Source organism: Chiloscyllium plagiosum, chromosome 22 (genome assembly GCF_004010195.1).
Source record: "Chiloscyllium plagiosum isolate BGI_BamShark_2017 chromosome 22, ASM401019v2, whole genome shotgun sequence".
NCBI classification, from domain to species: Eukaryota; Metazoa; Chordata; class Chondrichthyes; order Orectolobiformes; family Hemiscylliidae; genus Chiloscyllium; species Chiloscyllium plagiosum.
Window position 1 is genome coordinate 5,864,950 of NC_057731.1, and position 26,782 is coordinate 5,891,731.

Below are 26,782 nucleotides of genomic sequence, written 5' to 3' on the forward strand. Positions count from 1 at the left end.
TTTTGGCATTTATTCAGTCTCTGAATTAAATATCCCTGCATTCTTTGAGAGACGCCTAAGCCAGTTATCGATTTAGAAACCAAATTACTTAATCCTGGCTGCCTTACAACCTGCCTGCTCTCACGTAACAACTGCTCTGTGTAAGTCTGGCTTTTATCTAGGTTGTTACATGCGCTAGTGACTCTTCAGTCACAATGTCAAAACAATTTGCTTAAACTTACAGATGACAGCCAATTTTTCATTTGAATTTCTCTATACATTTGAAGCCATATAATATAGTTATAAGTGTTAATATAACTTGATAAAGTCTTGTTTCAGATCGAACAGGATGATAGGGAGATGGAACTTACCAAGTTTGAAATTTCTGGCTAAAGTCTGATTATTTTTGCTTCTGATACAATTTTGGAAGAGGTCTTGAATTGGGCATCTGGTGCTCCAGACAGAAATAGGCATGAGCCTTACCAATATACATAAATTGGGGGTCCTTTGATGTACTTCGGACACAAAACAATTTTGATGAATTTTGACAATATATGGCAGTTACATTACAAGCTCACCGCCTTACACTAAACAGAATAGAGTCAAAGCAATCTCCTTTAATGGGATTGTTGCAATTTGCTCAACAAGGGCCAAAAATGTATTTATGGTGAATTTTTATTAGGAAACAGGGAAGTTAAGTGTGTTACTCAGATTTTCAGTGTGGCTTGAACATAAGCCTCAACTAAACTGAGTAAGCTTTTATAGTCAGTAGTTAGGAGAAATCTGCTGATGGAATTACCTAGAGCTTAATGGCTAACTTGTTTGAGACCAGCTAGAAAATGGAGTGAAAGATGCATGAATCTTACAAGCCATTTGAAAGAAGCGCTTGGAAAATGATACATTTTTATACTGTAGTTAATCATGTTAGCTAATCTGAAATTTATTGACACTCCACATGTCATTTCTCTTTGTTGCATCAAGATGGCACATTTGGATCCCCATAAGTCACATGGTAACATGCCTGTTCTGTACTAAGTATATCTCTATTGACAATTTTTTAAAAAATTGTTACTATATTACTGTAATATTTCATTTGTCATACTAACTTCCACTGAATAATGTAATTTCTCAGTTTTTTGCAATACTAACTACTTTATACATAGTTCAAGGTGCATTTTTCAGCATTCATTAGTAAAATATTCAATAGTAGAAATCAGATTTACTGTTTACCACGGTAAGCATGTGCAGTGTATGATATTCCAAAAACAAGTGTTGTGTTTCAGGAAGCATAAATACATTCTTTCCAGTTGGGAGTAGGAATCCTTTAAACACAGGGTTGTGAGGCTGAGATTTTCACAATATGCTTTTAATCTAAAACTTCAAAATGTATTTGTGGATTTTTTTTGTTTTAAAGATTTTTGGTTATATGGTACCAACAGCTTCATTTGATTTTCACCGTCTCTAATCTAAATATGTTGCTACCTATCATGATGCCCTTCTCTACTTGGACTGAGCCTTTGTCCCTTTTCTTTGCGTAAGGTGGCTTATTCTTATTTACTCTCAAATTATGTTTAGTCTCCAATGTCTGAGAAGCAATCTAAAATGCTTTCTGAAAAGATTTTGGATCATTTGTTTCACACGCACTTTTATAATGTTGCAATTTGCCTTTCACCTGAATATTAATATATCATGCACTTTGGCTATTTAATCAATAAATACACATTACTTATCATTAGTTTAAATTTACACAACTCTAGTTTGTGAAATGTGCTCTTTCTCTTGTATAACAGTACTGCATTGTTTGGTGTAGCAATATATTGTTCACCAATAGAGAGCAGACTGAGAAACTGCACAACATGTTGCATTGCAAAAGTAGTGCTATACTTAAGAGAATATAAATACCTTTCCATTCTATCTAGGGAAGAGGATTTCGTTTTATTGCTTATGGTTGAGGAAATGATATGTGGAGGATAAATATCAATACTAATATTTTGGGTTGAATAGCAGAAGCTTCCTAATAAAGCCATATATCTTTTAAAAGTTCATTAACTCAAATGACATCTTGTAACTCTGTCAAATGTGACGAGGATTTTCATTAAATGAATATATTTAGCTTCCATTGATGAAATAGATATCACTATTAACAGTAAGCAAGAGCTTTTGTGAAAGAAAGAGAATCTTGCAGTTTATGTACCACCATGAGAAATTTCTTTATATGACAAATTTCTTCAATGTTTTAAAAACAGGAAGCTGTTGTGTCAGCAAATTTGCAATTGAAATAATTACTTTTATGTTGTGTTTTATACCCTAGACCAATAAGACCCAATGACATTTTACCTCCTGAAAAGGGCCGAGAAGTAGCCAAAGAACTTGGAATTCCCTATTATGAAACAAGTGTGTTTGATCAGTTTGGCATCAAGGATGTATTTGATAATGCTGTCAGAGGTGCACTGATTTCTAGGCGACATCTTCAGTTCTGGAAATCTCATTTAAAGAAGGTGCAGAAGCCTTTACTGCAGGCACCATTCCTACCACCTAAACCACCACCTCCAGTAATGAAAATTCCAGATAATCCAGTGAGTGCTTTTAAACCCAGCCATCTGCTCGACAATCCACTGTGTGCTGATGTTATGTTTATACTCCAGAACCAGGTGAAAATCTATGCTCACAAGGTATACCTGGCTACCTCATCATCAAAATTTTATGACCTGTTTTTGTTGGATCTAACTGCTGAATCTCAGATACACAGTGAGAAAAATGAGAAACAAGTAAAACTAGGCCAAGACCATTTGATGAGGACTTCAAGCCTTGACACAGATGGCGACAATTGTGAGATCAGTGTTGGTTCTACACCATCCATTCTGAGAACATCTAAGAGTGATAGCACTTTGAAAATGAATATACACGAGGATGAATCTTCAGAAATGAAGGGAACACCATCAGGAAGATCACTGTCTTCGTGGAGCAAAGCCTTTAACCATATTCATGAAGAAGACCTGGAGAACCCTGTAATGAAGAGGAGGGGTCTCATGACAGTTGTTAAGATGGACCATTCAATCCAGCCAGGGCCTTTCGAAGCTGTTTTACGATTTCTCTACACAGGACAGCTGGATGAAAATGAGAAAGATCTGATGAGGATTGCACAAATAGCAGAACTTTTGGAAGTTTTTGATTTACGTATGATGGTTGAAAATATTCAAAATAAAGAAGCCTTTATGAATCAGGAGATCACAAAAGCATTTCATGTCAGGAAAGCAAACCGAATAAAGGAATGCTTAGCAAAAGGAACATTTTCTGGTAAGGTTTTGCAACTTCTAACCATCTGTGTATTCCCTTGCAGCCCTACAAAAAAAAAATTGCAGTCTATCTCTGTTAAATTAATTCAAATCAGTATTCTACAAGTATAGGTCGTGTTTGAAAATAACTACATTTACTATCAATAAGTAATTCTAATATTAGACTAACAGGCAGCAAGAAGAAGTTTAATTTCGGAGAAAATCAACTTGGAAAAATCTAAAGCAATTTGAAGTTTAGCCAGCTATGTTCATATTTTAAGTAACATAATTCTTCATTGCCTATTGATTCAGTCTGAGCTGGTAACAGAATTTGTAAAACTTTTTGATTTGATGTTTTGTTTTTCATTCTGGTCTTTTGTGCATCCCCGCTTTTAATCAAACATATTGGTGCCTTTGCCTTTGCCTTGCCTAGATCCTATGCTCTGGAATTTCCTCCATATATTTCTTCTCTACCATGCTAATTTACTTTCCTCCTTTAAAATGGTTCTTGCATCTACTTCAGTGACCTATGTTTTGGTCATCTGGCCTAATTTTCCTTATGAGGTTTAATGTCAAGTTTTTTCCATATGTTTGTGTAAAATGTCATGGACGGTTTAATTATATTAAAAAGCATTTTTTTAAAAAAATGTAAGTTTTTATGTTTCTGCTTATACTACTTTTGTTTCCCGTTGATCAACAAGGGAATCAACAAAGAATTAAAGAAGGGGAGGCAGGAACATGGAGCATAGGCCACAAGCAGATCAGTCATGATCTTATTGAGCATGCTTGCAAAGCTGAAAGGAGCAAGTGTACTTTAATGTTTTATGATCTTACCCAACAAAAAGCAGGCTAGGTTTCCATCTGGTTTTTCATGAGAACTGTGCGAACAGGCAACGTGGTAGTAATTGTATGTTTATTTCTAATTGAATCTGAAGTGACCTGATGTGAGACTTCCTCCACTAGTTTATTCTGCTTTTTGTTCTTTGTAAAAGATCAATGAGGGAGGAGAGAAATCCATTCACATAGCACCACTAGATGCTGACTGGCATTGATTCCCCAGGTGCGGGCATCATTTATAGATGTTTTAAGCAACCTGTTCGGAGATGTTACATCATCTGGTGGCACGGTAGCACAGTGGTTAGCACTGCTGCCTCACAGCGCCGAGACCTGGGTTCAATTCCCACCTCAGGCGACTGACTGTGTGGAGTTTGCACGTTCTCCCCGTGTCTGTGTGGGTTTCCTCCGGGTGCTCCGGTTTCCTTCCACAGTCCAAAAATGTGCAGGTCAGGTGAATTGGCCATGCTAAATTGCCTATAGTGTTAGGTAAGGGGTAAATGTAGGGGTATGGGTGGGTTGCGCTTCGGCGGGGCGGTGTGGACTTGTTGGGCTGAAGGGCCTGTTTCCACACTAAGTAATCTAATCTAATCTATTCTAATCTGCAACAGGTAGGACTTGAACCTGGGTCATCTGGCCCAGAGGTAGGGATCTTACCACTGTGCCTCAAGAACCCCTTATACTTCATTTGTATAAATGAAGAATACCATGTAGACCGTACAGGTATCAGCCCATGAGACAGTTGTCCCCAGTAAGTTGTGCAAAAGAACTGCTTGGTTCAACATTGCAGCTATAGTGTCAGTGCTTAGATTTATAGCTATCGGCTTGCCTTCGTTGTGTACAGTCTCCTCCTCTCTTTCTTTTGATATGACTCTTTGGAAATGTTTGGTTCCAAAGAAAAGTCTTTGAACTTGAAATGTTAATTTTGTTTCTCTCTCCACCTGCTGAATTTCTGGAGCTTTTTCTTGTTGTTTTACTTCAGATTTCCAGCATCTGCCGCATTTTGGTTTCATTTAAACATTGCAAGGAACGAAACAAAACAATTTAAAACCCATACCAACACAGTTGACCTTTCATAAAGTAAATAGTGCAGTTTCCAGAGAATACCTGTGTACATGCAAAATTCTATTTCTTCAATAGTGAACATGATATTAAATATCAGTCATGGTAATGGATGGAATGTTGAGAAATTAATATGCTTTAATAATTTTATTCTTGGTGCCATGGTGTCTGAGGACTAACGATCTGAAGTATTTATAGCATGTACCAGATGCAAAATTCAATTATCTCTTGTCACTACTGCTTGGAAGAAAGTAATTAGACTGTGCTGTTTTACATTTAGATTTTTTACAGTTACAATGTTAGCAACAATTGTGTTTTCTACCTTTCAATGGCAGATGTAATGCTTAAATTAGAAGATGGGAGTATTAATGGCCACAAGTCTTTGTTGATTTCTAGCTGCGAATGGATGGCAGCTATGTTTGGAGGGTCTTTTCTGGAGAGCTCAAATAAAGAGGTTAGTGCAATGAACTTTACATTCTTAGAGAATATGTGCTAGTTATAATCTTGTATTGTAAGTTAGAATAAAAGATTAACATTGTAATGTCTGTGACTTGTTTCAAGGCTTCCCAACTATTAGAATGAGCACCTGAGCAATGCAAATCAGGGAAGGTTTTATAGCGTGCTGGGTTAGCTGATTTTTGTTTGTGCAGTGGGGGGTGGGAATGCCTACACTTAGTTTTTGTGCCTCTGTGGTGGGGAGCTCCAAGAATTCCTTTTCTGATTATGGCCTCTTCTGTCAGTTTAATTACATAGACACGAAGGAACCAAGCTCCACTCTGATGCTAAGTATCTTCCTGATGTCCAGGGTTGGATTTTCTTTTTTGACTCTTCTTTCGTATCTTTTTTTTTATGCTGCACTGAGGTATTAAAAGCAGTAAAATATGCCACTATGATCTTGCTGCCTCAGTAGTGTCCCCAAAAACCTTGCACTACAAATCTCATTAAAACCTGATAAAGTGAGGACCATCCTTTCGGATTCCATTATTTCCCTGCTGTCCCATAAGAGACACAAATAGAGATAGTCATGGACCTTCTGTTTTGGTGCAGTTTTCTCAAAATTCAACCTGGCCTCTTAGGACCCCGGCCAGAATGAATAGCACAACATTATCCCAATGGTGCATATCACAGGGACAGGCCATTTTGGATTTTCTGACCGGAGAGTGCAAAAACTGTCTAGTCAGTGATTACTTTTGGTTGATTCTTGCTCTAGAATTCCTATGAAGACTTCTCCTGACCTCTTATAAAAAGTACTTGAGAAAGTAACTTGCTGAGCTGGGGAATGGATTTCCAGATGGGAATCCCTCCATTCCTGTGTTTGAAAAGGAGGATATGGAAGTTGCTGCATTGGAGGCTCCTACAATGTGGCATCAAGAAAAGTTTTGGTTCTGACACGTCAGTACCCTCTCCTCAGGGTTTATGGACCCAGAATATCATATTGATTTTTGATTCAGAAGGCGTCACTTCGCCCAGAGCTCTGGTCAGCTGTTGGCTGAATACCTGGAGCCCATTTCTACCAGGAGAACAACATTGCCTACAGTAAGAAAAGTGACCCAAGTAGTTTTTTTTTCAGTTGCTATTGAATCCTTTCAAGCTGCTTGAGGGGAATTTTGTGTAATCACAAGCATACTCTTATATAAAAATTGGGTCCTTGTGCTATTTAAGTGGACCTGTCAGTTTGTCACCTTGTATTTAATACTTGGGGAACAATATATTGAAAGTCTACTTCATTAGAATGTCAGGGTTCCCACAGGTAGAAGGAGCAAATAAGAGAACATGTGTCCTGTTGAATGAAGATTTCAACAACACCTTCAGTTTATGATCAGGTAAGGTTTTCATTCAGTAGATGTTCAATTAGTGTGTGTGATTCCAATCATATGTCACACATATTAACACCCACTCCACTGGAAGCTATCAGGAAGCTTCTATCATAATCCAATCTGCCATTATCATCCTTTTTAATTTAGAACTCAATTAAAGGAATTCATTGGTGAACAGGGCTTATTGTGAAGACCTGCGCTAGTAAGACTCCTAATAAATACATTGAGACATAAGTCTATATGAATTTCAATAAAGCTGCCTATGGGCATTCTGAAATTTTCATAAATCTAGAGTAGACTGCACTGCAGCCCAGCTAATGTCAATGTAGATTACTACATCCTGCAAAACATACAGCAAAAGGGCTATTACATCCTGAAGCTGTAGAAGATTACTATGATAAAGATGATTTTAGAGAGCCCTTCAATCAGGAGTACTGGAGAGCTGTCCACTTGCAACTAATCAAAGAAGTCAATGATTTGCAACCGAAGGCTTTAATTTGAGTAGAAGGAAAACAAAATCCCTTATTTTGCCCTTCTCCTCACCTCATTCATAGTTGCTTTGTGAAGAAATACATTCCTAAAGGTTCCTGTACTATATAATACATTATCTTGTGTACCACCAACCAGACCCACTAAGATGTAAATATCAATGCATATAAGAACTGGCTGTGCACACTGACAACATCCCAGCTGTTGACACTACCATTCTCTTGGTAAAAACATTTCTTCAATCTCCCCTCTAATCCTTCTACCACTTACTTTAAATCTGTGCCCTCCATTCTTTGGCTTGTCTATTAAGATAAATTGGTCATCCCTATTTAATGTGACTAAGCCCCTCATGTTTTGCTACGCCTCAAGTAAGTTACTGTTCAGCCTCCTCTGTTTCAAGAAAACAAAACCTATCCTATTCAATCTTGCCTCATAACTATTTTTTTCCACCCTTCATATGACTTCTTTTCACCATTTGGTGTGCAATTGCATATTTTCTGTAATGTAGTGACCAAAACTACAAGCAGTACTTGAGCTATGGTCTAATTAGTGTTGGGTATAGCTCTAGCATAATTTTATTGTTCTTGTATTCTCTGCCTACATTAATAAAGGAAATAATGCAATATGCTGCCTTAACCGCCTGATTGACCAATCCTGCTACTTTTAAAGTTCTCTGAATATATGCTTAAAAGGGTCTTCTGCACTCCTTCCTTGTACTACTAAGTATCTTCCAGTTGTCAAGCATTCTCATTTTGTTGCACCGCTCAAAATATTTCTCATTTCTCCAGATCGAATTTCATTTTTCACTTGGCAGACTCTCTGTTTTCCTGCAGTTTAAAGCTTTCCTCCTCACTGTCAATCATGTACCCATCTGCTAACTTCTTTCGTGTTTAGGTTTGTTTCTAAATCATTAATAAAAACTACAAAAAACAAGGAACTAAGTACTGAGACCTGCAGAACCCCACTGGGGTCTGAGCTGTATTCTAGTTGGAAAAAGCCCACTATTGGCTTCCTGCCGCTAAGTCACTTTGGATCCAAGTTGCCAATCTCCCATGGAACCCAAAGCTTTTTGTTTTTTAACCTGCCTCTTGTGTGGAACCTTGACAAATGCCTTGCTAATAACTATGTAGACCACATTCATTGTACCATCCTCTCAAATTTTGCCTTTTACCTGCTCAGAAATTTCAAATAGTTATCAAATAATTTGGAATATAAGGTTAGTCTCAGTGCTGATGACCATAAAGCTGTTATCGATTGCTGTAAAGACCGACATGGTTTGCTAATGTCCTTTATGGAAAGAAATCCGTCAATCTTGCCTGGTCTGACCTACCTGTGATTCCAGATCCATAATATTGTTGACTCTTAGCTACCCTCTGAAATAGCTTAGCAAGGCAATGAGTTGTAATAATTAGGGATGAACAACAAATGCTGACCTTGCCAATGATAGCCGTGTCTTATAAAAATAAAAATTGGAGAGTCAAATGTGACCTAAGTATTTGTGACTGGAAGGATGTATCCAATAGAGCTTTGCAAGGCTCAATACTAGAATCCTTGATTTTTGTATACATGAATGATTTAAAATCAAATGTAGGGGACATGATTATTAAGTTTGCAGATGATGCAAAAAAAATGGCAATATTGTTTATAGTGAAGAAAACTAGTAAAAATATGAATAATGGGAAAAAAGTGGCAATGGAATTCAATCTATAGATCAGTGTTTATGCATTGGCCGAAGACAGTAAGTGCCAATGTTCTGAGATGAAAGAATGGGATCTTGGATTGCATGTTCTCAGATCCCTACAGTTAGTACGACAAGTATATAAGATGGTCAAGAACACATGCAAGAAGCTTTCCTTTACTGGTGAAGGCTGAGTGTCTGAGGGAGGTTATGCTAGAACTGTGTAGAACACTGTAGCACAGACAGACTGTATACAATCGTCATCACATTATAGGGGCTACAGAAGAGATTTACAAGGATATAGCCAGGAATAGGGAATTTCAGCAATAAAAGAAGACTGGATGAAGGTTGGTTGTTTCTTATAGAACATAAAGGAGTTTTCATTGAAGTTTCCAAAATTTGAGTGACATTTTTTCCTTGCAGAGAGATGAATAACCAGGAGCCATGGATTTTAAAGTGCTTGATTAGAGGAGAGTTGTGTTGTTTCATCTAGAAGGTGATATAAGATCTGCCTGAATAGATGGTCACAGCAAAATTGGATATCGCTTAGGGTTATTACTGTAGACATCTAACAATAACTGTTCAGGCTGTACTCTGTGACATGAGAAACTCACTGTAAAGTGTTGCAGATATGTTCAGGTCGTCATTGTTACAATCATGTGCATAGGAATTGTCCCATGTGCTAGCATACCAGCTTTATGCTCCCAAGTGATGAATAGACAGGCAGAGGCTAGAAGAACACAGCAAGCCAGGCAGCATCAGGAGGTAGAGAAGTTGATGTTTCGGGTGTAACCCTTCTTCAGGACTTTGTGATGAATGGCAGTTTCCAACTTCCATTCTCATACAACTGTTTGCAAACATTGGTAATTACATTTCTACTGTATCAGATTAAACCAGTTTGATTAATGTAATAAAGCAGGAGTCTTACATTTTTCATGGTGCAGAATAGATTTATGACCATTTTGTAAATTGATTTTAATTCACATTTTAGGTTCAGAATTTCATTTATACTATAATATATAAATACTTTTTATTAACCATGAATATATAATACAGCATTTGAAAACAAGGTTTGGTCTTATAAAAGTATGTTGCCTTTACTTACAGGTTTACTTTCCCACCACAAGCAAGGCTTGCATGCAAGCAGTTCTAGAGTACCTGTACACCAGCCAATTCTCGTTCAGTTCAAAGCTTGACCCGATTGAGCTGATTGTCTTGGCAAACAGACTGTGCCTTCCACGTTTTGTGGCTCTGACAGGTCAGTGTTAACGAAAGGACAAGAAACCATGTACACATCAGGCAAGAGATAATTCAGATTGCAGTAATACAGATTTTACCATTAGTCTTCCAAAAATGGTGTTGCACTGGCTATAAGACCAATTGGTACCGTAAATAACAGGAGGCTGGGATCTTTTAATCCATCTGTAAAACAAAGCAGGAGAATAGTTCTGTTAAATTCCACCCAAGGTGATTTGGAGAGCTGAATGCTCTGGAGGTATACAAATTAGACCAACTTCTATTTGGTCCTGCCTCCACAATGTTTGCCTTGGAGAATTTGGAAATATTTGCACATGGATAGCAGTGAGTTGAGGGGTGCGTAGGTTAAGTTACTATATTTTACATTAGGATTAAATCTCGGTACAACATCGTGGGCCAAAGGGCCTGTTCTGTGCTGTACTTATCTATGTTCTATTTTATAACTGAACGAATTGGGCTTATGGGAATCTTTCCTCGGTGGTGGCAAGCTGTTGGAGGGATTCCTGAGGGATAGGATTTTGCGTATTTAGAAAGGCAATGACTTATTAGGACAGTCAGCATGGCTTTGTGCGTGGGAAATCATGTTTCAGTAGCTTGATTGAGTTTTTTGAAGAGGTAATGAAGAGGATTGATGAGGGCAGAATGGTGGACATGATCTATATGGACTCCAGTAAGGTTCTTTTGACAAGGTTCCTCATAGTGGACTGGTTAATGAGGTTATATCACCTGGAATATATGAAGGACTAGCCATTTGGATATAGAACTGGCTTGAAGGCAGAAGACAGGGTGGTAATAGAGGGTTGCCTTTCAAACTGGAGGCCTGTGACCAGTGGTGTGCCACAATGATCAATGCTAGGTCTACTGCTTTTCGTCATTTATGTAAATAATTTGGATGTGAACATAGGTATAGTAAGTTTGCAGATGACACCAAAATTGGAGATGTAGTAGACAGCATGCAACGGGATGTTGATCAGATGGGCCAATGGGCCGAGGAGTGGCAGATGGAGTTTAATTTAGATAAATGTGAGATGCTGCATTTTGAAAAGGCAAATCAAGGCAGGACATCTGGTAATGTTCTGGGGAGTGTTGCTGGACAAAGTGACCTTGGAGTGCAGGTTCATAGTTCCTTGAAAGTGGAGTCACAGGTGGATAGCTTAGTGAAAGAGGTGTTTGGTATGCTGGCCTTTATTGGTCAGAGTATTGAGTCTAGGAATTGGGAAATCATGCTGCAAGCTGTACAGGAGATTGGTTAGGCCTCTTTTGGAATATTGCGTGCAGTTCTGGTCTCCCTCCCATTGGAAGGATGTTGTAAAATTTTGAAAGGGTTCAGAATAGATTTACAAGGATGTTGCCACGGTGGAGTGCTTGAGCTACAGGTAGAGGCTGAATAGGCTGGGGCTGTTTTCCCTGGAGTGTCGGAGGCTGAGGGGTGACCTTCTTGAGGTTTATACAATCATAATAGGCATGGTTAAAGTAAATAGACGAGATCTTTTACCTGGGTTGGGGGAGTCCAGAACTAGAGGGCATAGGTTTAGGGTGAGGGGAAAAATTTAAAAGAGACCTAAGAGGCAACGTTTTCATGCAGAGGGTGTTGCATGTATGGAATGAGGTACATGGGGCAGTGGTAGAGGCATCTGTATGGGGATATAAATAGGGAGGGTTTGAAGGGATATGGGCCAAGTGCTAGCAAATGGGACTAGATTAAGTTAGAATGTCTGGTTGGCACGGACAAGTTAGACCAGAGAGTCTGCTTCCGTGTTGTTCATCTGTGACTTCCTTAATATCATGTACCAGATGAAAGCTTTCTAGATTATTTTGATAGAATTTGACTATACAGTCAGTTCTGCTAATATGTGTGTTTGTTCAATGCAAATTGGCTTTAACAATTTGAAGAATGTAGACCATTATTTATAGAATGCAAACATTCCTTACTTGTATTGGCTATAATGTGATTCAGGCCCCATTAGTTTAAATGGCCTGGCTATTACGCGATTTTCTTATAACGCAAGATGGTGCAAAAATGGAACTATTGTGTTATATCAGAACGGACTGTATTGTATTTAATAATCATCTGAGTAATTTTGTGTTTGTTTCTCATTTCTCTGTAATGTAATTGTTTATGTTGCTCCTTTACAGAACAATATGCTGTGCAGGAGTTGTTGAAATCTGTAAAAGAAGGTGATGATATTGATGGGGAAGTGTTGACGTACTTGGAACTAGCACAAGTAGGTCATTTCCTTAGTGATATACATTGTTGAACTTTACTAACAGTTGGTATAGAGCCTCATGAATGGTAGATAAACCACTAAGAAAGCAATTATAATGCAAGTCTAATTTTAATCATTTTTTTCTTGGTCTATTCCTAAATACTATTAGATGGTAAAATGAGGAACATTACATGGGATTTATGGGACATATTACTATGTAGAATCAATACACATTGCAATACAGAGGACTTGCTGCACTGTTGGAGTTGCTATCTTTTAAATAAGATGCTAAATCGCGGCTGCTCAGCTAGATATAAAAAGATACAACAGCACTATTTCAAAGAACAGTTATCCAAATTGGCTGCCACATTTCCTACATTGCAATAATGATTGCATCTCGAGTACTTCATTGGATGTAAGTTGTTTTGCAATGTTGTAAAGTCCTGAAAGAACAGTTTATAATTGCAAGTAGTTTTCTTTTAATAATTACATGTTTCTCCAGTGAAAACTGCCTTGATATTCTTGAGGTATTCTGCAAATTTTGTGCATTGCAGATCTTCAGGGCTTGAAATGTTGCAACCATTACATTGAGATATTGGATGTCTTAAAATGCATAAAGGTGGATCAATCCCCAGGACCTGATCAGGTGCCCCCAAGAACCCTGCGTGAAGCAAGGAAAGTGATTGCTGGGCCACTTGCTGAGATGTTTGTATCATCAATAGTCACTGGTGAAGATTAGATTAGATTACATTACAGTGTGGAAACAGGCCCTTCAGCCCAACAAGTCCACACCGACCCGCCGAAGCGCAACCCACCCATACCCCTACATTTACCCCTTACCCAACACTACGGGCAATTTAGCATGGCCAATTCACCTGACCTGCACATCTTTGGACTGTGGGAGGAAACCGGAGCACCCGGAGGAAACCCACGCAGACACTGGGAGAACGTGCAAACTGCACACAGTCAGTCGCCTGGCGCTGTGAGGCAGCAGTGCTAACCACTGTGCCACCATGCCGCCCAAAGTGTCAGAAGATTGGAGTTTGGCTAACGTGGTGCCACTATTTAACAAAGGTGGGAAGGAAAAGCCAGAGAACTGTAGACTGGTGTGTGCCTGATGTCGGTGGAGGGCGTTGGGGAGGGAATCCTGAGGGACAGGATTTGCATGTATTTGAAAAGGCAAGGACTGATTAGGAATAGTCAACATAACATGGCTTTGTACGTGGGAAATCATATCTCACGAACGATTGAGTTTTTTGAAGAAGTAGCAAAGAGGTTTGATGAGGGTAGAGCAGTAGACATGATCTAAATGGATTCCTGTAAGGCATTTGACAAGGTTCCTCATGGTGGACTGGTAGCAAGATTAGGTCACTTGGAGGACTAGCCAATTGGATACAGAACTGGCTCAAAGGTAGAAGGTGGTGGCTGCTTTTCAGACTGGAGGCCTGTGACCAGAGGAGTGCAACAAGGATCTGTGCTGGGTCCACTGCTTTTCATTTATATAAATGATTTGGATGTGAACATAAGAGTATACTTTGTAAGTTTGCAGATGACACCAAAATTGGAGGTGTGGTGGGAAAGCGTAGAAGGTTACCTCAGTACAACAGGTTGTTGATCAGATGGGCCGGTGGGCTGAGGAGTGACAGATGGAGTTTAATTCAGATAAATGTGAGGTATTGCACTGTGGAAAGGCAAATCGGAGCAGGACTTAAGAGTAAAGTCCTGAGGAGAGTTGCTGAATAAAGAGACCTTGGAGTGCAGGTTCATGGTTCCTTGAAAGTGGTCGCAGGTAAATAGGATAGTGAAGAAGGTGTTTGGTATTCTTTCCTTTATTGGTCAGAGTATTGGTTTTGGGAAGTCATGCTGCAGCTGTACAGGACATTGGTTGGGCCACTTTTGGAATATTGTGTGCAATACTGGTCTCCCTCCTATCGGAAGGGTGTTGTGAAACTTGAATAGGTTTAGAAAAGATTTACAAGGCTGTTGCCAGGGTTGGAGGATTTGAGCTATAGGGAGAGGCTGAATAGGCTAGGACTGTTTTCCTTGGAATGTCGGAGGCTGAGGGGTGACCTTATAGAGGTTTATAAAATCATGAGGGGCATGGATAGGATAAATAGACAAGGTTTTTCCTGGGGTGGGGAAATCCAGAACTAGAGGGCATAGATTTAGGGTGAGAGGGGAAAGATTTAAAAGGGACCAAAGGGGCAACTTTTTCACGCAGAGGATGGTACGTATATGGAATGATATGCCAGACGAAGTGGTGGAGGCTGGTACAATTGCACTGTTTAGATGGCATCTGGATGGGTATATGAATAGGAAGGGTTTGGAGGGATATGGGCCAAGTGCTGGCAACTGGGACTAGATTAGGTTAGGATATCAGGTCAGCATGGACGAGTTGGACCAAAGGGTTTGTATCTGTGCTGTGACTCTGCGTAAAATAAAAAAAAAATTCCCATAAGTGCCAATAGCCTAAACTTGTCTTGATTTCTAATAACAAAATCTGGATGGGGTTATGAAGAGGAGTCTGAGGTATTTGTCTATTCCATTCAGTTTGATGGAAAGTCTCACTGGTTGGTTGGTGTAGAAGACCTATTACTCTACTCAGCTCAGTGTCCTGCCTCCCTCGTTCTGAGAGACTGATGGGAGTTGTATCATCCAGTAGAAATCTTGTCAGTTCCTCTAATTCTGCATGATGTTAAATATGTCTGAATTGTATGAAGCATGAGGTACAACTGAGGCTTGCAAATTTGATTTTTCCAATGGCAACGGTTTGAGAGTAACTCTGAAGTAAGTACAGAACATCTGAGTTTTTAAAGGCTTAGAAGAAAGCTGAAACCTGTGCACATTTGATCAGTGGCAAGGTGCTCCCCATTCTTTCACTAACAACCCAACCCCAATGCCGCACCCCTCATGAGGGAGATATCCAGAAATACAATAAATTGTATGTTAATGTTTCTATCTTTGAGATTAAGACTATTAAAAAAAGGAAAAAGAGTAGGTCATTTAGCCCTCAAGTCTGATCCACTGTTAAACAGGATTGTGACTGATCTTATATTCCTCATGTCCACTTTCCTGCCCTTTCCCATAACCCTTGGTTCCCCTACTGATGAAGAATTTATGTGTCTATCTCAGCCTTAAATACTTGCAAGGACTCCTCACCACTGCTCTCTGTGCAGGGTGTTCCAAAATCTCAATCATCATAGAGAAATAATTCCTCCTTATTTCAGTCTTAAATTGGCACCCCATTATCCTGAGACTATGCCCTCTGGCCTGGGACTCTCCCATGGGGGGAGTCATTCTCTCAGCATTTACTCAGTCAAGTCCCTTAAAAATTATGTATGTTTCAATGAGATCACCCCTCATTCTTCTAAACTCCAGTGAGCACCAACCTGTTTAGCCTTTGCTCATAAGCCAATCCCTCCATACCTAGTGAACCTTCTCTAAACCTCCTCCAATGAAATAATATTTTTCCTTGAATAAAGGGACCAAAACTGTTCTCAGTATTCTAGATGTGGCCAACATTCCATCAGCCTTCCTGATTACCTGTTGCACCTGTGTGCTAGCTTTGTGGTTTGCATACAGTAATGCTAAGTCCCTTTGTGTTGCAGCTTCTTGTTTGCAAAGCACAAAGCTAGCACACAGGTGCTCTATTTAAATAATAATCTGCTCTTTTGTTCTCCCTTCCGAAATGAACAATTTATGGGACTGCTACCATTGGAACTCCTGCTTTGCCACGCTTCAAACAACAAGGTGGCTGGCCAGATTTGGTGGGGTATGACTTGTAACAGCAGTCAGTAGTTGTCCACCACTGAAACTGCCAATACTCTGTGTTCTGTTTAGAGAGCAATTGCACTTTTGAATCATGGACAATACCAGATGAGATTGCCAATTTATGATCTCAGTTATGAGAATATTGGACAAGTTGTATCTTTATGGTCTCTCAAGCCAGTTTAATCTTTCAAATAATTGAATGTAGAAAAACTGACTCAAAAAGTACACAGCAGGGTTCCAGGATTGAATTAAATTGCCAAGAAAATCCTTTATTATGCAAACTTGAACAAAACAAATATAAGCAATAATAAATACACCAGTATACAAGATAATGACCCTAAATCAACTTAGACTCTTAATAACCAGAATGAACATGAGTTAAGTATAAGTTAACAAACTGGTATAACATTCCCACAGACTAGATTTCAAATGATGAACATGTTCAAGATAGATCCCAGCCAAACGTTAATGCTGAGTCACTAAATGTCTTTAAAACTTGGTCTCCTTTGAGGATAAAGAATTGGAATCCTTGCAAAGGTGTAGCATCCCAAAGCCCCTCCAACTTGGACTGCTTCCCCAACTGCTCCCATGCATCCAATTACCACCACAATTTCAGTTTTCAGCAAACAGCTAGCTTAAGAGTTTCCACTTAATTTCTCTAAGCTCCAATCTTTCTCAGCTGTGTCAAATAAGTAAAGGTACGCAATCCTTTATCCGAAACACTTGGGACCAGCCGGTTTTCGGAATTCAGCATTTTTCAAATTTTGGAATAAGTGACAGTTTGACAGTGAAATTTTTAAAAATCTTACTGAACAGTAGACTCACAGTGAGTACTACAGGCCCCGAGACAGAGTTGAGGCCTGCCAGTGCTGGGCCATGCCCACCCACGTTGCATCTGAGTGACATGCATCGAGTGGGTGTGGAGTTGGGTTAGCTGTTTGCATGCCAAACAACCTTGTAAATGAGAAAAAAGACTTCACGACAAAACCTTCTGATTTGGGAGCTTTTTGGATTTCGGATAAAGGGTTGTCTGCTTGTACTTGTGGGTTCTTATGCCCCACTCTCAGCTGCAATGAACTACCTATAACTAAGAGTTTATATTTGCCTTCATCTTTTTCTATGATATTGAGCCATCACTTCCTGGGACTTTGCCTAAATTCTAACTGTTATTTCATCTCGTAAGGACAGTGCGTCTTCTGCTTCAGCACTGTCCCAGCTCCAAGCTACATCTGAGTTTTCCCAACAAAAGCTCGGATATATTGAAACCAGAGAACCTTCTTAAATGCTACCCATATTAATGACCACAAAGTCTGCTCTGAGCTAACCTCAACCTGACTATTATCTTTCATTTACAGTTTATTCATTGACCTGATGAAGCAAATGGTGTTTAGAGGCCTTCAGATTTCATTTAAAGCTTTTAACTCATTTAGCTTTAATTCCCAAAACAAGAATTTCTCTGCACTGTCATTACGTAAGCAGTTATACACCATGTTTTCAACTTAGCAAGCCCACTTGTTCTTTCTGATTCTATCTTTCTAGCTGTTAGCCTCTTAAAGCAACATGACCCCAACCTTTTCAATGCAATTGAAACAGCAAAGTCTATTACACTTATGTTTATTCTTATTTCTAGAATTGAAACTTTAATTCCTAAAGCTCTAAGTTACATTCTAATGAGAATGCATGGACCAAGAATGGACATGGACCATGTAAATCCTAAGATTTGTTTGTAGAATAACACATTACAAATATTTCTGAGAAATAGGTTAATGATTTTACACTCAGTAAATTGGCATGTGATCCATGAATAGCAGTGCAAATTAACTACACTGTATTGTGTATATGTTCTAATGTATTTATACATGTTGTCTGCAGACTAAATGTTTTGTAGTAATAAATATGACTTGGAAATTGCTGCTCCATCTCTCCCCATGATGACACCAGTTGAGTGACAAAGGACTTCCATTTTGACCTGTAACTTCAATTGTCTCAGTGTTAAATTTTACATTTCTAGCTGATTTATTGACATACATTGTTGTCTGACTATTATTTGTTACTCCAGTTTCAAATATGCAGGGATTGAGGAATGGACTCTCACATTTAGGAAAGCTTATATAGTTCCTCTAGGACAAGCACAGGCCATTTCTCATGTAAGCATAAGATATCTATGTAAATGTTCTTATGTAATACATGTTATAGCAGATCTTAAAATTTTCTCTCCATTTTCTATATGCTTGTAGTTTCATAATGCACATCAACTGGCAGCTTGGTGTTTGCATCACATTTGTACAAGCTACAACAGTGTTTGCTGTAAGTTCAGGAAAGAGATAAAAGCAATATCCCCTGGTAAGAAACTAAATATTTACTCTGGTTTACTCATATGACTAATTAAATTTTCAGAGACGTGCTAATACAGTGGTTTAGTAATCCCTCCTTCTATCTCTGGGCACTGTATTTGAATCTAAGCCAGACAGATTAGAATAAAACAGCTCTTTGTTGGTTTTATTTAAAACTATTTAGATACTATGAAGCACAAGCCTTTGCTGTTTAATTATTCTTATTGAGAACTAGATGATATCTGATATCATGTTACAACCTAGAAAATAATGTTTCAACACATCTAAGGTTATTTGGTATAATGTTGGCTGAGGCTAACATGGATCCACAGCTAGTATGTGCTATACTTTACCCAGGTGTGTTTGGCACTAATATGGAGCGACTGAAATTGGAATTCCCAGTATCTTGATGCGCATAAACATTCACAGGATATGTGGGCACCGGATCTTCTAGAAAAACACAACCTGTTAGCTCACTTTCACTAAAATAGTTATAGAGTAACAGGGAACGGGCTATTTACTTCAGTGTACCTCCATCAGATTCTTCCCAAAGATGTCCAGTCAACTGCCTCCTTAACTCTCACTGTCACAAGCTCTCTCCACTATGGCTGCAGACATGAATGCTGCAGTAAGCTAGTTATTTTAGGCCTCCTACATTGAGCTTGAGAGAAACTGTGGTAGATTGTGCAAAGCTGCTTTCTGTCTCCATTAGACAATGGTTTACAGAAAAGAGAGAGGAGACGTTCTGCTAAATAGGGGAATATTATATTTTATGTTAGGTTCAGCATGATTAAACAATTAACTCACAAATGGTTCAAATTTCTTACACAAAGCCGTAACCTCACTGTAAAATCCAGTGGGCAAGTAACTTCATGTAGAATTTGTTTTAATGACCTTCAAAGCTGACAGCATAATAACACAAGTGACCTTTACTTTACCTTTTACCTATGCTCTTACTGTTAAACAGTAAATAGATTAGATTCTTCTGGTTACGCTGACAGGTGTATCTTTCTGAACTGAGTTCATGTTTATTTGACTGAAAGTTTTAATTACATGGAAGCTGAATGTGCCCAAGGCACCTGCAAAAGATCATTCCCTACATCTTTGAATGGTTACCTTGGAGATGATATCCATTTTGTTGATCAATGTGCGTGATATCAACAATCTAATGTACACTATAGACTAGTTGCATTGTTTAACTGGATTTAATTGTTTTCTGTAAATTCAACTGCTCAAGTCAACTGCTACCTCCACTAAGTGACCGGCAGTAAATATGGTTTAATTGTCAACATTTAAAATCGCTTCGTTTATATTTATTAACTTGTTTAATTTGTACCATTGGCTATTTTCATTTATTTTAAGAATTGGTAGTCTGTAGTCAATCAAAATTAAATAACCTGTGTTTGATCTTCAAAACATTTTTTTAAAATTGGATTGTTCAGATCCAGAACGCGCTGCTCAAAAATGTGATGATGTCAGACTTTTGTGTGTTTTCAAGGTGAATTGGATAAACATCTGAAGAGGAACCATTAGGCTACAGGGAATTATGGAGAACGGGCAGGGGTGTAGAACCGAGTTTATCTTGCAGAGGGCACAATAGATTGGTTTCCTTTGCCACAAGTATACTTTTAACTTTATTACTTTGCCGTATTTTTACAAATGCTGTTCAACCGAGACAGACAGCAATGCTCTCACTCCCAATAGTTATTGTGTGCAAAAATTGTAAAGGTTTACACTCAGGTTTTCATTCTTATTGCCTTGATTAAAAACATGTTTTTATCATCCTTTTTAAGTTGATTTCTACATGAGAATCTTAACTTTAAGATAAACTGTTCAGATTTGTAACTTTAATTTTTATTTACTAGAAAACCAAGAATATTTTGAAAAGCACCGTTGGCCACCTGTGTGGTACCTTAAAGAAGAGGACCATTACCAGCGAGTGAAAAAGGAGCGCGAGAAGGATGAGGTTGCTTTCCACAAGCATCACTCAAAACGCAGGTGGTGCTTCTGGCACCATTCTGCAGTTGCCTAAAATCTCCAGGAGAAAGCAACTCTAGCAATTAACCAGGCATCCTGTGCATTAATAGGTAGATTAAAAACCCACAAGTGTGTTCTTAACTCTTTTTTACTGTAAAAACAAACGGCTGGCTGTCTTGGGATAATCTGCCATGTGTATTTAAACAATCATTGTTGCATTTAAAGCACAACCCTTTGTCCAAAAAAACACACGTGCTTGCTGTTACAGACTGGTCCCATGTGGTGCCTATAGATTGGTTTAAAATACTTTTAATATAGATTACCTGTCAACAGTGACACTTCATTTGTTGGCCAAAAGAATTGCCACTGTTGCATTTTAATTCAAAATAAAATATTTAATTATTTTTGTACTGGTGTTGGCTATGTATCTTTGTTGTAACCAAAATAGAATCAAAGATGTCATTTAGTTCTTAGTAAATCTATTTAACTAGAAGGGCTTAGTAACTAATCCATGAAAGGAAGTGACTTACTTCTGAATCGACCTAAATACACACAAGTAACTCAACAGCTCTCTTTGTATGTACCTTTCCATGCTGATTTATCTCACTGTAGTTATTATCACTGCACAGTTACTATATACCCCAAATGTTAGCTTACAAAATGAAATCCAAAGCTATGCATTATTTAACAGTAAAGTTTTAATGTGTTCGAGATTTGAGTGAGTCGGATTATTTTAGGCAGTGGAAAGATAATGTACTAAAACAAGAGCAAAATATTGTGGATGCTGGAAATCTAAAATTTTTTTTTAAATTTGGAAATATTCAGATCATGCAGCATCTGTGGGGCGGAAAGCAATCTTCATACTTTAGGACAGTAACCTTTCAAACCAACTGTTCTGACGAAAGGTCACCTGTTTCTGTCCACTATCTACTGAATATTTCCAGCATTTTCTGTTTATATTTAATGTACTAAAATTGTTTTCAATCTTATTTTTGCCAAAAATGTTTTCTGTAGTAATTATATTTCAATACCTAATGTAACATCAACTTACTGTGACCCTCAGCTCCAGGCACCAAGTGGCTGGTTCACTTGGTTTGCAGCTTACTTTGCCTTCCAACTTTATGCTCATTACTTTTAACTTTTGCGACAATAAAATTAAATGCGTGTGACTGCATTGTGGTGGTAATGTGAAACGGTACACCTTTTTTCAAAAGATTAATTTTTTCTTTTGCATTTGTTATAATTTCCTTACTAATATACATATTCCACAAAAGTAATGTTTGTGCTGTTGGTTATCACAGTTGTATGAAGGAAATTTTCACTTGGCTACATCTGTAAAGTGGCTTTTAAAATAAAATACTGTAATTGGTTAGCACATTCTGATCGAAATGACTGTAAAATAAATCTTTGTCTCTGGTGACCTGGAGGACATTCCAAAGCACTTTAGTCAATGAAATACTTTTGAAGTGTAGTCACTGTTGTAATGAAGAGAAACCATAGCAGTCAGTACAGTATATGCACATCAAGGTCATGCAAACAATCAGATCAGTGGTGTAATTTAGTTTTGGCAGTATTGATTGAAGGAAATGTGTTGGCAAGTTAACACTACTCCTCAAATACTGCCTAGGCATGCTTTTAGATCTGCCTAAAATAACAAAAAAAAGGGCCTCTTGTATTTGGTCTACTTTTAATCACTTTTCTCATGGGCAAAAACAAATATATATGAAATAAATATATAAATATACATACACACACACACACACACACACACACACACACACACACTGTTTAAAACTGTCCACCTTCGGGAATTTTATTTTTTTTCTAAAAGGACACAAACCCTCATTTGTTCTAGCCTGTGGATTTCAAAAGCTCTAGTCTTCCGCAACAACTGGAAATGATAAAAATCATAGAATAGGAAACGAAAGGCAATGGAAGTTGTCCCAAAAACATTGGAACTGGCTTGAGCAGTCTTGGACTTGGTCTTTACCAAGTTAGGCGTTTGTAGGCAGATGGTGTGCTATGTTTGACCAAAGGGAAAGTAAAAATTAGTTACCCCACCACTCAATAAACCTAATTACACACCCACTGTCTAGCTTCTACAAACAATTTTTTTTGTATTGGTGGGAGAAGACTTTGAATGCTATAGGACTAGTGTCCCAGCAGAAAGTCAGCATTGAGAGGATGGGTAAAAATCAAGAACTGCCAATAAAAGAAACAAACTACATTTTAAAAGAAAATTCACATGGGTCACAAAGCAATGTCTGAATTATTCAATCTTAAAGACCAACATCAAGAATGATTGCTTGATAAATAGCAAATTCTCAGTAAGACAATGCCAGGATGTAAATTTTCCAGAATATTGTTGATACAAGTCAAAAACAACTTTTGTAATGTTATCATCATTCTAAAACAGCAACTTGCATTCCTGTAGCATCTTTTAAAGTCAGAAAACAGTAGTAGGTGCCTCATAGGAGCATCAAGCAAATTTGACATGGGGTCATGTGGAAACAGTGAGTTAATCAATTACTTGGTCAAAGAGGTAAGTATTAATGTGTATCATAAAGGAGCAGAGAGGTGGAGTTGGAGAGATTTACCCGGCCTGACAATAATAAAAAGATTACATTTGAGCATGTGGAAAAAGCCAGAATTGGAAGGTGACAAAGATCTGAGAGTTGCAGGGCTAGTGTTAGAACTAATGTGGGATGAGGCCATGGAGAAATTTGAAAACCAGGATGTGAATTTAAAATTGTAGCATTGCCACAGACTGGAATGCAGTATAGGTCAGTTAATATAAGAATAAAAACAAAATACTGTGGATGCTGGAAATCTGAAACAGATTGCTGGAAAAACTCAGGTCTGGTAGACTCTGAAAAGAGGGAGTGTTAATGATTTGAATGCAATTTGACTTTGAGTCATAGATGTACAGCACTGAAACAGACCGTTTGGTCCAACTCATCCTTGCTGAACAGATATCCTAAATTAATTTAGTCCCATTTGCTCTTGGCCAATATTCCTCTAAATCCTTCCTATTCATCTACCCACTCAGATGTGTTTTAAATGTTGTAATTGTACCAGCCACCACTATTCCCTCTGGCTGCTCATTCCATTCACTCACCACCCTCTGCGTGAAAAAGTTGTCCCTTAGGTCCCTTTTAAATCTTTCCCCCCTCACCCTAAATCTATGCCCTCTAGTTCTGGACTGACCCCAACCCAGGGAAAAGACCTTGTCTATTTACTCGATCCATGCCCCTCATGATCTTATAAGCCTCTAAGATCACCCCTGAGCCTCTGACGATCCAGGGAGAACAGCCCCAGCCCATTCAGCCTTTCCCTATATTTCAAATTATCCAACCCTGGCAACATCCTTGTAAATTTTTTCTGAACCCTTTCAAATTTCACAACATCCTTCCTATAGGAGGGAGACCAGAATTGCACACAATATTCCAAAAGTGGCCTAACCAATGTCCTGTACCGCCGCAGTTCAGAACTTTAGTGAGCTATAGCTATGATAGATGAATGGAGTGGTATTTTGGAGTTACATATAGGCACCAGATTGGCTAAAGTACTGAAGCAACTTCGACTGCTGATGAACTGAGAAAGGGTGCAGGTGAGGGTTGTCATGAGCAGTAAGTGGATTTTAATGACAAGGTCAAATAGTACTGGTTGCAGTCTGGTTCAACCTTAGCATCCAGGCAAAGCAATAAAATGGATAAATTATGACTTCAATATTTTCATTACAGGAAATTTCTGCTATTTCCTATTATAAGTAAGCAGCATGACAAATATCACCCTGATTTTAAAATTGTTTTCATTTCTTGTTCAACCCCTTCCATTCAATAATTACACCAGACACCTGATCCTGAGAGAGAATCATAGAATTGTTACAGTACAGAACACTATTTAATTCATTATAGTAGATACCAGATTCATGCGCTCCTCCAATTTAGACAATTTGCACTTTCCAATTTTAATTGCTCCGCTATTCGTGCCTTTTACATAACCTAACACACAGCTTTGACTGTCAAAGTCCCAATTGTTGGAATTTCCTTTCTAAAGCTCTCTGCCTGTCTAAACCCTCGAAGCTTTAGGCCAAAACAGTAGAGAAGAGGTTAGGAGTTGACTATAAAAGTACATATATATAAACAACATATGGTGTGTTTTTTTTCCCTGCAGCTGGAAATTGGATATGAGAAAGGGGCTTTTGCAGCCATGTTAGATCTATGTTAATTTTTAAACTTAGTTTCTAGGAAATAATCCACAAACATCTCTTCTGTCTTTAATCTCTGCAACCCTCATTGATGCCTGAAGCTTTGCTTTCTGCTTACTGCTTGCAATTTGCTCTTTTCAGTTGAGCTCAACTAAATTGGAGTATACAGCTGTGATTAACAAGTCACATGCAGCCTTGAATTCTGACAACTCCGTCCTATTTTAACATTACATTTCGGTTTGAATTCATGAGTTTAGAGGCTTGAAAAGGAGTGCCCTACCAGCTAAAGCTTGAGTCAAAATCTCAAGAACAGCATCAACAGCTTGAAATGGATGCAAAGTCATAGAAATGTTAGTTCAGTCGTCCTGACATATCTAGCAGCACTATGAAAAGCCCTGAACATCTCCACAATATGTTGTGTAAAAGTATATTCTCTGTAATCGATCAATGTTCCCAAGACCAAGCATGCTGGACGGTCAACATTACTATGTGGGGGGATCCAAGATGGCGGCGACCCAGTAAGTCTGAGTCTATACTGCTCCTCCCAAGACTTGGGCAAAGTGGGTCACCCACCTCCACCACACTCACCAAATCATTCAAAATAGTTTTTACTTAATGTAATTAGTTGCTTAGTACTGATTTTAAACAATTTAAACCCCAGTAAAAATGACTAAAGGGAAGGGAGCCAGCAGTCCTCAGCAGGTAGGAACCCCTCCCCGACCCTCTCCAGCTGCAGCAGAGGCGTCTGCAGCCACTTCGGGGAACTTACCTACGGTGGCGAGCCTTTGTGGAAATAATCTCTAAACTCGATGCGAAGATCGATGATTTCATTGAAGAATCCCGAAGCCAATGGGTCTCACTCTCGGCCGCGCTACAAAAGGAAATTGAGCGCCGAGTCAGAGGGGCGGAGCTAAAGGCCGCGACCTCCGAGACTACAGCAGAATCGGCCGTGGATCGGGTCTGGACTCTCGAACAGCAAGTCCGGACCTTAGAGAATTACACTGATAACCTCGAAAATCGAGGTCGTCGAAAAAATATTCGTTTGCTGGGCCTTCCCGAACGGGAAGAGGAAGGCCAGCTTACAGTGTTCCTTGAGCAGTGGCTTCCACAGCTTTTAAATCTGGAGGCTGGATCAGGCCAGGTAAGGGTGGAATGAGCCTACCGGGTTGCAATACGCGGGCCCGGCTCGAACTAGCGCCCCCGCCCAGTTCTGTTCCGGCTGCAGAGCTATAAGGAGAGGCAGATGCTCTTAGAAGCTTCCAGAAATCTTGGGAAAGATCCCCAAACCATGATTTATAAAGGATCCAAGATTACGTTATTCCAAGACTTTTCCCCAGCTCTGGTCCGAAAGAGGAAGGCGTTTGATGAAGCGAAGAAGTGTTTAAGGGACTTAAATATTCAGTACTCCTAGCGCTACCCAGCGACGCTATGCTTTAACCATGAAGGTCTGTGTATAACTTTGGATCGCTGGAAAACGTCGAGGAATTTTTGGACTCTCTTAGATAAATTGTAAGAGTTATTTGATGTTGCTTTGCTCTCTCCCCCCACTCCAGTTTACATCCTCTTTTTTTCGTATTAATCTCTTTTCTTACCTGACTGTTTAATATTATCTTCGGGGGTTGGGGAGAGGGATTTATTTATTTGTTCTCTACTTAGTGATTTTCTCCCCCTTTTTTTTAATATATATAGGCCAGGGGGTCTAGTTAATGTTGGTGGGGGGAGGTGGTTACCTTATCCTGTTTTATTGCTGTCTTTAGGAGCAGGGTTGTTTTCCCCTGTTATTTTGTATTATTATGTTTAATTAGTATTTGTTGAGGCTGTAATTTTATAGTTATATATGTTTATACATGGTATTAACATTACCAAATATATCCAGGTGTTGGTGTGGGTGGG

General features: G+C 38.8%; 1 protein-coding gene across 6 annotated transcripts in view; it reads left to right on the top strand.

Moving 5' to 3' along the window:
- rhobtb1 (Rho related BTB domain containing 1) overlaps nucleotides 1-22,054 on the top strand; it is an 86,782-nt gene extending 64,728 nt beyond the window's left edge. For 4 of the 6 annotated variants that reach the window (XM_043712319.1, XM_043712318.1, XM_043712322.1 and 1 more), the window contains 6 exons: nucleotides 2,291-3,276; nucleotides 5,486-5,604; nucleotides 10,242-10,392; nucleotides 12,528-12,616; nucleotides 18,607-18,712; nucleotides 20,568-22,054. In XM_043712319.1, the coding sequence (XP_043568254.1) occupies nucleotides 2,291-3,276; nucleotides 5,486-5,604; nucleotides 10,242-10,392; nucleotides 12,528-12,616; nucleotides 18,607-18,712; nucleotides 20,568-20,734 (1,618 nt within the window). In that variant the 3' untranslated portion in view covers nucleotides 20,735-22,054. Of the gene's footprint in view, nucleotides 1-2,290; nucleotides 3,277-5,485; nucleotides 5,605-10,241; nucleotides 10,393-12,527; nucleotides 12,617-18,428; nucleotides 18,517-18,606; nucleotides 18,713-20,567 lie in introns of those variants that run through there. The other 2 variants (XR_006314887.1, XM_043712320.1) reach the window with 2 other exon arrangements.
- Nucleotides 22,055-26,782: the final 4,728 nt, after the last annotated feature.